Source organism: Lissotriton helveticus, chromosome 12, assembly GCF_964261635.1.
Source record: "Lissotriton helveticus chromosome 12, aLisHel1.1, whole genome shotgun sequence".
NCBI lineage: Eukaryota > Metazoa > Chordata > Amphibia > Caudata > Salamandridae > Lissotriton > Lissotriton helveticus.
This window is the reverse complement of record NC_136073.1, coordinates 249,837,783-249,852,147: the sequence shown is the minus strand read 5'-3', so window position 1 is coordinate 249,852,147 and position 14,365 is coordinate 249,837,783. Positions and strand designations below refer to the sequence as shown.

The window sequence follows — 14,365 nt, the reverse complement described above, 5'->3', positions numbered from 1 at the left end:
AGGGAGCATCTGAGAGGGAGTCAGGTGTGACTTCGGCACATTGATAGGGAACCCCAGCGAATGCATGAGGTCCACCGTAGTCTGGAGGTGAGAGACGACAGCCTGGGGAGAGCCCGCCTTCAACAGCCAGTCATCGAGCTCTGGGAAGACTAGAACCCCTGATTTGCGCAGATGATCTGAAACCACCGCCATCACCTTTGTGAACACCTATGGGGCACTGGTAGGGCCAAAGGCTAGCATTATGAACTGAAAGTGTTCGTTGTCCACCGTGAACCGAAGTTAATGTCTGTGGGCCGGCAGGACGGGGATATGAAAATAAGCATCCTGCATGTCCAACGCCATCAACCAGTCTCCTGGGTTGAGTGTAGACAGAACTTGGGCTAGGGTGAGCATTTTTAACTTCTCCTTCCGAAGGAAGAAGTTGAGAGCCTGGAGGTCTAAGATAGGACCCAGGCCTTTATCCTTCTTAGGTACAAGAAAGTAGCGGGAATAACAACCACAACCTACTTCTGGCACAGGGACCCTTCTATAGCTCCCTTGGCCAAGAGAGCCGATACTTCCTGGCGAAGAAGTGCCAAATGATCCACAATCATGCAATCGTAAGAAGGTGGCAAGGAGGGAGGGGTAATCTTGAAGGGGAGGGAAAAGCCTCTTCAGACTATTTGCAGAACCCACCTGTCCGACGTGATAGATTGTCAGTGGAGGGGGTGAGGGCGGATCCTGCCTCCAACTGGCCATTTATGGGCCTGAAACGTTGGACTAGGAAGGTTTGGAGGCTGCAGCAGAGTGGAAAAGGGTGGATTGGCCTGCCCGCTGGCTCCCTGACCAGCGAGGACGCTAGGTCCAACGTCCCTGGCCACATAGTTGCTGGACAATATGCATGACTCTGTGGCTGGCCTGGAAAGGATGGCTGGGCGCCCCTTCCGGGGCCACAAAAGGGACGAAAAGCAGGCTGAAGTGGTAGTGAGGTAGCCGCGAGGCTTAAGGATCTGGCTGTATCTCGAGAATTCTTGAAGCACTCAAGTGCTGAGTCTGCCTTGTCGCCAAAAAGACTAGTGCCATCAAAGGGCATGTCCATTAAGGAAGACTGAACATCCCCTGAGAAGCCAGAAGTCCGAAACCAGGCTGAGAGTCGAATGGCTACCGACGTGGCAGTTGTTCTGCCCAGTGAGTCGGTGGTATCCAGTCCACATCGTATGGTGAATTTGGCTGCGTCTCTCCCGTCTGCAACTGCTTGAGAGAGAATGGCCCGGTCCTCCTCCGGACACTGACGCAGCACCTGCCTGACCGTATCCCAGATAGTATTTGAGTATAGGCCCAAGAGACTTGCGGTATTCACCAACTGAAATGCCAAGCTCAAGGAAGAGAATATCTTCTTCCCAAGATGATCCAGCTTCTTGGATTCCCCATCTGGGGAGCAGAAGGGAATGCATCTTTTGACGAAGAGGCTTGGACTGCCAAGCTCTCAGGGGAGGGGTGTTTGGTCAGAACGTTGGGTCACCCGGAGCTGAGTGGTGGTGGCGGGCAATTGTCCTATCCACAGGAGCCGCTGGGCTTGGACCAAGTGCCTGGAGGGACGTCCGTGAGGGCTTCATTGAAGGGCAAAAGGGGTTCAGAAGAGGAAGCAGCAGGCTAAAGCACCTCTGTTAGGAGGTTAGTCCTGATTGCCACTGTAGGGAGTTCGAGGCTGAGGAGTTTGGCTGGCCTCCGCACCACTACTGCATAGGAAGCTCCATCCTCCATAGCCACGGTACGGGGTGGAAGTAGTTCAGTGTCAGGGGAAGTGCCCAGGCCACTGGCATCACCCAGGTCCATTCCCCAGTCCGATTCCTCAAGCTTGTCAGTTAAAGGGCCCAGCGGCCCCTCCCAGCCCTCTTCCTCACCTTCTAGCCCAAAAGGTATGCCAGGAATGAACACAGGGATGAAAGTCCCTTCTGGCATCGGAACCAGCGTCGATCCAGCTCCGTGTCCGCTTCGGGGATGAGGATGGGGTCGGCGCCGGCCGGGACCGACGTTGGGGAAAGTCGAGTGAGATCGACCGGAGTCAATCCAGATCCAGGCCTCATTCCACAGGGTCCCGCTGGGGCCTGAGCCGCTAGCGTCGAAGTCCTAGGGCCCCCGACCGACTCCACGGGGCCCGAAGGCGCACCGGCGCAGCTGAGCTGCCCAAATATGAGGTTCAAGACCTCATAGAACCTTTGGATCTGGGCAGGAGACTCTCCGGCTCCTGTAAAAGGGAGGGAGGCACTGAGTCATCTTAAAAGTAGATGCCAGAGGCTGAGCCTTAGAGCAACAACGCTCAGGATCCCGCTTCACGTCAGCTGACCGATGGGGAGAAGTCAAAGAATGCCTGTGCTTCTTCAACTTATTTTTGTGCTTCCCTGACTTAACCGAAAGATCTCCCCAACGACTTGGAGTGTGGGCTCCACAACCTTTCTCAAGACCTTCCCCTCAAACGACAACGGGAGCGACGCGGAGCCGAGTCTCCAGCAGCTATCGGGACCACTCCGGCACTCGGAGCATGACTTCGGGTCGTGGTGCGGATCCATCACAGACATCATCTGGTGACAGGAACCGGAGGGCTTGAAGCCGGTCCTTCGCTGGACACACCAAGAGTCTACGACTCGAAAAGGACGTTAACAAAAAGTCGAAAAAAGTTAGCCAAAAAGTAGCTAGTGGTAGCTCTCTCTGTATCTGCGTTAGGCTGGTGCGGAAAACGAAAGAACGGACAGCGTGCATGGGCGGCATCTATGCATGTCCCGCAACATCATCCCAGTGCCCACGATGGATGCAGAGCCGACCGACGCCACCTAATGACACGCAGGGGTACTACTAAGGAAAAAACTCCGGATCTGGACTGACACCTGGGGGAAATTCTAAAGGTAAGGAATCGACAACTAGATGTCTCTAGCAGATGTGACTCAGACCAAAGAGCCCTGAGGACCAAACGGGCATAACGGACCGGACTGTCAAGGTAGTAGTGTTTAGTAAACATGTGCAGAGAAGCCCATATAGCAGTCTGAACGATGTCCAGGACAGGGACCTCATGAGCTTTCTCCGTGGTCACGGCCTTGGCTCTGGTAGAATGAGCCCCCAAGCCCTCAGAACTCTGGAGGTTGCTTCTTGGCCAGTGTGTAGCAGATTTTAATGCAGAGTACAATTCATCTGGAGATGGTCCACTTCTGTACTGACATCCCTTTCTTTGCCAGGGATGTGGAATTCCTATAGCCCGACGCCCAGGACATTTTGTTTGGGGTCAAGGGCAACAAGTTTTAATGTGCATTTTGTCCTTGGGACAAGCAGGCCCTACCCCCAGCAGCACAAACCCTTTGGCTGCGAGTTTGCAGTACCACATTAAGGATCAGGGAAGGGCACTGCCTGCAGTTAAGTTAATATTTGTGTGCATATGTTAATGCTGTTCAAACTTGTATTTATGGTTCATTAATGGAGAGCCTTTATTATTAGGCTGAGCGCTCTCAGTAAATGTAAGTTCTGACAGCACTATTGACAGTGGTTCCAGTATAAAAATGTGGGCACACTGTTTGAAAGTTTAGCAATATGAGGCTATGCATAATGCTCCCAGAATGCTCTCTGATTATATGCAAATATTTGCAGAACCTTGAAAGCAAGATTAATGATTATTTCCTTTCACTATAAAATGTTCCTAAAAAATGAAAGTAGGCAAAAAAATTTTTTGCTAAACTATTGTAAAATTTCAGGTACCATTTCTTTGCAGCATCATTTAGTAAAATCTGTTGATGCAGGCTAGTATTTCCCCAAAATATTCATACTAGAATATCAGTGTAACCAGTTTCAATACGATTTTGGGAAACAAAAATAAACAAGCATTGGCGAAGCCAGTAGGTCTGAAATGGTGGTCAGCTTTTTAGTTTTGACAATGCGTGACTTGTTTTGGCATGGTTTTTGTAAAACCTTATTGATGTGAGAGCTGCCAGATCCTCACCATTATAACAAACATTGGCAAAATCAAAAAAAATGTTGGTCTCAAAAAAGCATGTACTACTTCATTAGTTAGTGGCACTGAACAAAACTACTTTGTGTGCCGATATGCTCCTTGTGAAAGAGCAGAATGCTGTCACTCACCGTGAAGCCAGCCGATACAGAGAGAGAATTCTAATAAACACAAAAGGTCATGGTTAACGCCAGACCAAATTAGGGGCCCACTTTTCAAAGAAAGTCTCAAAAGTGCACCCTTGGTATATGTCCTTGCAGTAAGGGCAGCTATATGGCTTTTGTGAATTCTCAAGAATTTACAGCAGTCGGACAAGAAATAGTACTCCTAGAAAATATTTGTGAACTGCATTTTAGCATGAGCAAATGCGCATATGTAGATTTGCTCTTGCGATAACCTGAGAGTTTGCAAGTTTATTTCCCTCCAACCACTTTATTCCCAACTCTGGAAGAAGGTTTACGTCTGTATTGGACAAGATTGGAGAAGAGTTTTTGAAAACCCTTAAAACATGCAAGTTAGTAGGTTTGCATGGACTCAAAAGGACACTCCAACCCTGGAACTATTGTTTACCACTACCTTAAGTCCCAGTATTTAGATCTGCGGAAACGTAGCAACATAAAGGGATTGCTAGTATTCAAACACTACTATGGTAGGTGCCCTGGCATAATCAGAGAGGCTACATAAGAGCTCCTATATAATGAGATTGCTGCCATAATTTTGCACCGCACAACAGGGCCCAAAGGGACAAGTGGATTTTGTTACAGGACAAGTAGATTTATGAAGCAACCTGTCCCATGGACAAGTAGATATTTTAATAAATTCCACACCCCTGCTTTGCACCAGTGAAACCCACAAAGAGCTGATGGTCTACTAGATGTTCTTTGGTGCGATCGAGATAGGACAACTCTCTTTTGGGGTACAGACAGTGGAGTCTCTCCTTCTTGGACGGGTGGGGCTGAATGAAGAATGTCAGCAGTGTGATGCTGTGAACGACATGGAAAGGGATAATCACCTTCCGTAAGGAAGAGTTACAGTTATGGAGAACCAGTTTCTCTGGGAGAAGCTGGGGTATGGTGGTTGAATAGACAGAATCTGTAACTTGCTGACCCTCCTGGCCGTTTGGGATGGCCACCAAAAAAACTGTTTTGAGTTTCAGGAGTCTGAGTGGGTAACAATGCATTGGTTCGAAGGGGGAACACATCAGGTAGGTCAAACCAAATTAAGATCCCATTAGGGCATAATGAATGATTTGGAAGGAAATGTGTTGAAGGCCTTTCAGGAAACATGTCACAACAGGTGACTTGAACAGGGAAGGTTGAACGAGCAACTGCAAGAAAGCCAATATATCCGAAAGATTCCCCTTAACTGTGCCCAGAGCAAGGCCTTGCCGGGCTAAAGACAAAACAAACAACAACACTTTAGAAGAGGGTGCAGATAGTAGATCAGTATGTTTGTCAGTGAACCAAGCCACAAATTTTGCCAATGGCTGGCCAAATAAGTTCTTTGTCGATGGGACAACTGGCTGCCACAATGACACCACAAACCTCCGGATGGAGGTTGAATACGCTTAACTGACTCCTTTTAAATTTCCATGCAGGAAGTTGGAGACTGCGCAGGTTCAGATACAGCATCCTGCCCTGTTGCTGTGACAGGAGCACCCAAAGGGGCAGCCTCATCGGAGGATAGATGTACATGCTAAGGAGTTCTGGATACCATACTCTCCTTGCCCAATCCGGAGCCACCAAGTTGACTTTGGTCTGATCAGTTCTGATCTTCTTGAGAACCCGGGGAGGAGAGATATTGGCGGAAAGGCCCATTGGAGTCCGCATTCCAGTTTAGTTGGAATGCATCTCCGAGAGAGAGCAGCTTTGGAAACTCCAATGTGAAGAAGAGCAAACATTGCACGTTTTCAGTGGTGGTGAATAGATTTCTACCGATTCCTGAAAGAGACCTTGAGCCACTTTCGGATTCAGATGTGGTCTGCGAGGCATCAACAGCTGAGTTTGTCTGCCTTGGCATTTAGAGATCCCACCAGGTGCTGCACGACCAGGAAAATATCTTGACGTTCCAGACAATTCTAGAGGTGCCGAGCCTACTGGCACAGGAACCTCGACCCCACTCTGCCATGTTTGTTGCAGTATCACATGGCAGTATTGTTGTTTGTGAATACCTGGACCAGCTTCCCTTTGAAAGAGGGCAGGAAAGCTTTCCATGCCAAGTGATTCACTTTTAGCTCCAAAAAACTGATGTGGAACTTGGTCTCTGCCAGAGACAAGAGACCCCTGATCACCACCTCTCCCCGATGGCCACCTCAGCCCAGAAGCCATGCTTCAATCCTCACTGGGTGAGAAAGGGAGAGAGGTCTGCCTCTGACCCAGTCGTGATCTGTTAACCACTGCACATCAATTGCAGTCTCCTTGGACATGTGGACCAGGTCAGAGAGATTATCCTAGTGTTGTGTCCACTGGGACTTCAGATCCCACTGCAGAGCCTGCATATACCATTAAGTGTAGTTTACCAGCAGAATGCAGGAGGCCATCAGACCCAGCCATCTTGAAGCATGTCTTACTGAAATCCAGGAATGAGGTTGAAACATTGGGGTCATAGCCAGAATGCCTTGACTCTCCACTCCAGAGGGTAGGCGGGGAGTTGCCCAGTGTCAGGAAATGATCTGATGAAGGAGTCGGTGTGACTTTGTTATGTTCATAATGACCGCCAGTGAATACAAGAGGTTCACCATAGTCTGGAGGTGGGTGACGACTGCCTGGGGTGAGCCTGCCTTCAGCAGACAGTCATCGAGGTGGGGAAGACTGGAACCCCTGGCATACACAGATGTGCTACAGCCATCACCATGAAACCAAAGTGAAGCACAGCAAACTGGAAATGTTCCTGGCCCACTGTGAACTACAGGTAACACCGAGGGGCCTGCATGGACGTGAAAATAGGTGACCCTCAGGTCCAGTGTTACCAATCAGTCTCCAAGCTCAAGTGTAGACAGGCACTGAGCAAGCGTGAGCATATTGAATTTGTCCTTCCTAAGGAAGGCATTGAGAGGGTGCAGGTCTAGGATATGGTGGCAGCCTCCGTCCTTCTTGGGCACCAAAATGTAGAGGGAATAACAACCATCACCTACTTCTGATGGTAGCACACTGTCGATGGCTCCTATGGTTAAAAGAGCCTGCACTTATTTTCGTAATAAGGAGAGGCTGTGCTCAGTCATCCAATTTAACCCTTTTGACGCTGATGACGAGCTCAGCTCGTCACAAGGTACACCTCTCGTACGCTCATGACGAGCTGAGCTCATCATGAACCGCGGGATTTCGCGATTCTCAGCGCACAGCGGGAAAACGCGCCGCGCGCATGGGGTTGAGGACGGTGGCAGGGATGGCGATGTTTCCGTAAATAAAGGACGTAACCCGACAGGACAATTTGAAGCACCCATTTGTCTGAAATGATAGCATACTAAAGGGGCTTGGAGGAAGAGGCTGCCAGGGGGTGTGGCGCACTGGACCGATTTCTGGCTTTGAGTCCCATGGGATTTGTGGGAGCCGAGCCTGTGAACACGAAAAAGCTGTAAAACCTGTTGGCCGTGGTGGCTGGGTTGGAAGGATGCAGTGGGTAGCCCATACAACAGCCATGGAAAGTGTGGGGAAAAAAGAGTGCGGCTGGCATGGGATCATGGTGAGTTCCAATGACTGGGAGGTGACTCTACTCTCCTTAACGCGCTCGAAGGATGAATTGGCCTTGTCGCTGCACAGGCGAGTGCCGGCGGATTGGCATGTCCATAAGGGATGCCTGGATATACCACGAGAAGCCAGCTGATCTCAACCAGGCAAAGCGCCACTGATGAAGCAATAGCCCTGTCCAAAGAGCCTGTTGTGTCCAGCCTGCTGATGATGATCTTGGCTGCATCCCTGCCTCTTCCGAGACCATGGACAGCAATTGCGCCACAGAGACCCACACTTTGTTGCTATATCATCCCTAGAGGCACACAGTATTCACTGACCGCAGCGTAAGGCTGGTGGAAGAGAAAATCCTCTTCCATAGGTATTCATTCTCTTGAATTTCCTATCTGATGGAGTGGTAGGGAATGCGTCACGGTTAACCTCAGAGGTAGAGGGCTGCACCACCAGGCTCTCAGGAGTGGGGCTATGGGTCCCCAGGAGCAGCGCAGGCCTGGAATGTGAGTGTACTGTGCATAGAGGCACCTGTGCACGACTTAGCCCAGGCCCCAAGCAGGATATCAGAAAAGAGTAAAAGGGATTCTGTGTGGGACTCCCCGTCTCCGTCAAGACATTGGTCTTGACTTCCACCTAGGGTAGGGTAGAGAACCTCGGCCACCCTCTGTCCTACAATAGTAAAAAAGACTCATTCCTTCGTTGCCACACTAGGAGGAGAGACCATGTCAGTGTCATCTGAGGTATCCAGACCACAGGCATCAGGCAGGTTCTCATACCTGTTGTTAGATCCACCCCAGATATTCTCCTCACAAACCCTGTAAGGAAAAAGAGGCACTGTCTCAGACCTGGAATGTCGTGGTCTAGTTTGTGCCAGAGCCAACATTGGACAACGATGGTCTGGCACCATATCAGAGCCAGGAATGACAGTGGGTTCAGAGCTGCCCAAGCTGGGTATGGCGTCACTGGACCAAACACGCAAAGGTCATGGATTCACAACTGGAGTCACTTCAGATCCAGGAACGGATCCATAGGGCCCGATTGGCGCTGAGGGTGAACTTGGTGTCAGTAACCCAGTCGGGGCACTTCACAAAACCTGTAGGGCCGAAGGGGCTCCAAAGGGGTCTGGACGCCCAAAGACGATGTGCATGGTGGCATAAAACTCCTTGAGTTGGGAGCAGGTCGCTCCCACTTCAGGAACTTCAGGGAGATGCAGCACAGAAAGGACTCGGGCTCAGGCTCCGCAGGGACGAAATTGAGTGGGGCCTAGACTTGTGACATCGTTCCCATGCCTCGTCTTAAGACTTGGATCGATGCGGCAAAGTCAAAGGCCGCTTCGACTTCTTGGTCTTTTTCTTGTGGGACTTATCAGATGATGACTTCGACCTGGACAACGACTAGTGGGAAAGACTCAGAGAGCGGACCTGGGACCTTCCATGGGACCAAACCTGGACCAGTACTGAGTCATCCAGTGTAGAGTGGTCAGGAGCTTCCTCGCCGGCTCCCAGATCACTTTGGAGTTCATTGTGTCTGTAGTCAGGGCAGGCCCTGGAGAAGTAGGCACCACAAGCAAACCAGGTCGGGAACCAGACATTTGCCTGTGACAGGCTCCGCACTGTTTAAAACCCAACAGGTTTCTTACAAGAGATCCCTAAGGCACACTAGGTGCAAAAGGGCTAAAAAATGTCGACAAAACGTCGAACATGTGGTACAATAAAATGACTGAGGTAGCTCTTCTGGATCCTTGCTGATGGCGTGGAAAAAAAGGAACTGAGGTCAGCATGCTGGGTGGCGCCTATATAGGTACTACACACATCACTTCCAGCTTGAACGAGGCTGACGCGGAGCTATTCTGTGCCAGCTACTGGCCCACAGAGGTACTGTTAAAGATTTTCCAGATCCAGTCTGATGCCTTGGGAATATTCTAAGGAGAGGAATCTGCAGCTAGAAGTCTCTCTCAGATTGTTCGCTCACAACAATTAATAGGGTTTCGGAGAGCACAACCCTTACTGCAGCTTGCCACTGAGCTGAACAACACATCCATGCACGGTGTACACACCACCTTAGGGTACACATCCTCTTCCAAGGGTCGTATCTTAACAAGGTTGAACATTCTTCCAAAAGTATTTTTCCTTGTGAATGCAGATGTTCCAAGAGTCATAATTGCACCGGGGGACACAAATACTTCCAGGGTTCATCACAGCCTACTATGTTTCACTACTGGAACCAGTATATACAACACCTACTAGAGTTCACAACTTTTAATAACATTCATATTTTTTTCAGAGTACTTAGAATTGCTGCCAGGATTTACAACTCTTACAAAGACGCACATTTCACACTGAGGTGCATCAAAATACATAGGTGGATGCATAGGAATACCCATGCTCCACCCTGTAATGCCTACCTGACAGAACGTAATGCAAGGCAGCGCTGCTTTTCTTTATAACCACTGAAAGTGACTGTGTGTGGCTTAGTAAATGCCAAAAAGGATTTTGCATCGGGCTGTGGCACAAAAGTGATACAACCCCAATGCAAATCATGATAAATCTGGGCCAATATGGTGTGCCTTTTGAATGACCGCTTAAGACAATGTGCTTTTCCTGCAGATAACTTCAACAGGTAATGTTTTTCCCTTCCTGCTGACTTCTTCCACACACTTTTTCTCCCTAAATATTACCTCACTGAATAAACTTTCCGCGATTGTCTTAAAGGAGGCAAAACTGCAACGCCAAAACACCTTCTAACACTTAATCACTTTGGGGTCTTCTATTCGGTTACACCTCCATAATGTTGAAAGTGCTCTATTTATCAGCAGACGTTCGTTATGCAACAGTATAACATCTGAAGTAGAGTTGAATAAGGCACTGTAGGCTCCAAAATCGTTATCTACTTCTAATATCTTTGTTTATCCCTTCTTCGCCCTTCCCTATGTGTAGAGCCTCTCAGCAGTGTTTCTTCATTGGAGGTGCACTTTGATCTACTTGACTTGACGGAGCTCACCGACATGTCCGACCAAGAGCTGGCCGAAGTCTTTGCTGACTCTGATGACGAGACCGAATCTTTACCAGGTGAAGTTATGAGGAGCGTTTTGAAGGTTGCAGATCATAGTGCCGGGTGTCAGGTACCAACTGCTCAGATAGCTTGCTCTGCATTTAGAGGCGAGGAGCACCCCTTCCAATGAAGCAGTTTGTGCATGAGTCTACCACTGATCCCTCTGTCCTCTTGCCTAAGCAAGGTTATAGCACAGCGTGCATATTAGCCGGAGGAGGGGTCTCAATCTCTTGAGTTTCCAAGGCTAAGTCAAGCTGAGGTCTCTTATATCTTTATATCCAAGAATCTCTTGGTATAGTATATCACAGATCTCAAGAAACATTAACAGAAATAAATGTACCAGTAGTGCCGTCATTCAATGTTAATTCCTCTGGGCTATACAAAACAATCGGCAATATCACCTAATTTCCAGTAATCTAACACATGTGGGGAACATAACCACAGACTCGGGCTGCCTACAAACAATGGCTCACACTACACCACAACAGGAGACCCAAACTATCTCGAAACAGCTCCCCCACAGAAGCCCAGCTATCAACAGACCTTGGGGTTACACAACAGCATCCATTAGAGACCCATAGAATGTATGATCTGTCACTGGTGCTTTGAACTACATCCTCTCACAGAGGGTTTTAGGTCTGGTCCATCTCAGATGATCTTTACTTCGTACAGATGTAACCAGAATAGATCAGGGTGGAAGGATCACAATTTAGGAATGCCTTAGTCTCCAAATACGTCACTAGTATTTTAGAAAAAAAACAATAGAAAAAAAACAATCAAAATCCGCTCTCATCAAACCAGTTTATAGCACTTGAGACAACGAGCAACAAAGTGGGGGACAAACATTTAACACTCCTAAACAATTGTCATTTGGAAATAAAGCACTTTTCATAGTCATCACCTACATATTATACTGTATGTCTCTAGGTATCCAGTAGAGTGTTACGGGGCTCAATTGGTTGCATAAAAGCACAGTACAATGTAAATTATAAAATGAACAGACAAAGCAATCAAACACTCATTTCCTACCAATGATACCAAAAGGCGAGCTAGGAGAAAGTGATATCTTAAGATTTTCCAAAAACCTTGCTTGTGACAAGCCGGCAAAAGCAGGGTTAAGTTAATCACATGCGAGTTAAGCTGATATGCTGAGGCCCTTTCACAAGCTATGGTGATCAATAGACCAAAGCTTCTTTCTGTGATTATTCAATGTTACTTACAGTCTGAAATGTGTAGGAATGGAGGCATGAAATGCTAATTATCTTCAATTTGTTGGCAGGCCTGCACCACCCACCACTACCTCGTGGAGGGTACATGCGATCCCCTTCTTGGACCAGAATAAAAGCGGATCACAGCCGGGAAAGGAAGCACTTGAGCGAGTCGGAGATACATCCTGGCATGGTGGACAATTTCCTCACTTTGGAAAAACCAAAGGAGAACTAGGAGGCTTCGGGACTGCGATATCATTAAACTGGACTCCCTCAAGAACCTGCTCATTCGTGGAATGTAAAATAAAGTGCCAACTCATTATCATTGAGGGAACCAAAAAGACTGGCAAATATGTGACCTCAATAGAAAAATCCCACCACCACCTACACAGAACATCTCAGCGATGGTTCCAGATATTACCAAGTAGCATTTACAGCTGAACTGCTTTCTGTTTTTTGTGTGCGAGTTATCTAGGTGGTGCAACCGTCTTTTAAGTCTCTGTCTAGTTGAAATTAGTTAAAACTGGAGTATTATTCCAGAGCAGTCCAAAAAGTGTCAGATGTCAGTCCACGCTGCTAAGAAGGTGCTAGTGTCTTCCCTATGGTGTGATTTTAGAACAATATACTTGTTAACAATTTTTTTAATTGTTTACGCTGCACAAAGCCTGTAAAAGATGTATGATACTTCATGTGACAAAGAGAAAGTTAAGGCATTAATTGTTGGACTTCGGAATTCTGGTGGCTGCGTAGCCAAGTTGAGTAAATCGGGAAAGCGGGTAATTTCTTTTAACTGAAATTAACCTAAAAATATTGGGACATGCCCTAAACATCAAACGAATTCTACAGTTAGGGATGGAAGAAAGAAGCAAACACCTTAACGTAGTTGATGTCCCTATTCACAAATAGTAAAAGGGGCAACTGGTGGGAATGAGTGTGGAAGACTGAGAATGTTGAGGGTAGTTAGGAAAATGAAGGGTTAAAGACAAGTAAATTCCACTCCTCATTGGATGCTGGAAATATGTACCAGCAAGATGACGTACTCTATGGATTTGTAAGCACATATTTCATCCCAGCTGCCTTATCCTCTTATTCAGAAGCATCAGGGCAGTTGTCTGAGTCAGTAGTCGTTGGCAAAATCTCTTGTGTTGTCTAAAACAATACATTCCACCAGCAAACGCATCACATAACATGCTTGAGAAGTCCCACAAGAAGCATGCGACATTGCCAAGGACACTGCTGCGGCTTTTTCCATTGGCGGCCTTCACTGCAGTCACAGGCAGAGTTCTAAAGATGAGCTAGTTCATATGATTCCACTGCACAATCTCCTTATGTCCAGCTTTAACTTGGTTTTCTGAGACTGTTGAAACAAATGGTGTACTTTTCAGCCACTGCAATAATCCCCTAGGACAAGAAGGTGGGAAACAGCTGCTGGAGAAGTATTAAATAAAATACTTGCTAAAATCTATTTCTGAAAGTCAATGCTGTGGGTTGGTGTTATTGTTTTGTCAAGGTTGTTTAGGTTAAATGCGTTATAGTAGAAAGCGTTTAAACCTTTCAGTTCCTGCTGTGTTTGTTGCATTCTCTCTGTAAGGAGAAAGCCCTAAATCTACCTCTAACATTCTTAAGATGTCCTTAGATAACAGAAAACTGATGGGTGGAAATGCTTTAGTCAATGTGTCTTCATTACATTGAACTTCTCAGAGTGACATTCAGTTCTGTCTGTTTTATCAGATCTTTTTCATTAAGCAATGGTACCATTCATAACCTAGATAGTGCAAGCCCAAAGTAGCAGCATATCCCAACTTGCTAGACCAAATCACCTTTTCAGGGGAATGGAAGCAGTCTAGAGCCCAAACATGTTGATCAGGTCTCCTAAGTGAAGTGTAAGAGACATCTTATCGCAGATTCTTCACCTTTTGAATACTTCCCACGGCGTCAGTCTGAATCCAGAAACTTTTGAGCAGTATCTCTGTGTGCCCTCAGCTGGCGATGTGCAGATCCACCCTGGAATTGACATACAGAGTCAATATAGCTGCCACTCCTGTGCACTGACATCAGTTCCTTTCTTTCTGCACCACCAGACACCGATCCGGAGCTCCTGCTTGTCTCTTACAGACAGGTTTTAAACCTTTAAGGACTGTTGCAAGCAAATTAGGTTTGCCTGAGGTCGAGCCACAGCTCTATGGTTTGTAGTGACTGCGCATCGATGAATCCAAATGCCATTCAGGATTGTGAGGCAAAGCTATTTGTTGCCAAGCATCGGAAGACCCCGTACGGGACCGGTTAAGTCCAAAAGTCGGTCCTGATCCCGCTCCTGGTATAGAAGTCGGTTGCGAGGTCAATAGTCATTGCACTACAAATCCTCAGTCAAGTCCAAGAAAAAATAAATAAAACCCAAGCAAGAGACTGTCCCTTCCCGCCACTCTCGTACACTTGAGTAGGTGGGAGTGCGT

The 14,365-nt window shown here is 47.6% G+C and overlaps 1 protein-coding gene across 2 annotated transcripts in view; it reads left to right on the top strand.

The window, feature by feature from the left end:
- DBNDD1 (dysbindin domain containing 1) overlaps positions 1-13,377 on the top strand; it is a 273,310-nt gene extending 259,933 nt beyond the window's left edge. For both annotated transcript variants that reach the window (XM_078668426.1, XM_078668427.1), the window contains exons 3-4: positions 10,590-10,721; positions 11,984-13,377. In XM_078668426.1, coding sequence (XP_078524552.1) covers positions 10,590-10,721; positions 11,984-12,147 — 296 coding nt within the window. In that variant the 3' untranslated portion in view covers positions 12,148-13,377. The remainder of the gene's footprint in view (positions 1-10,589; positions 10,722-11,983) is intronic.
- The last annotated feature ends 988 nt before the right edge of the window (positions 13,378-14,365 follow it).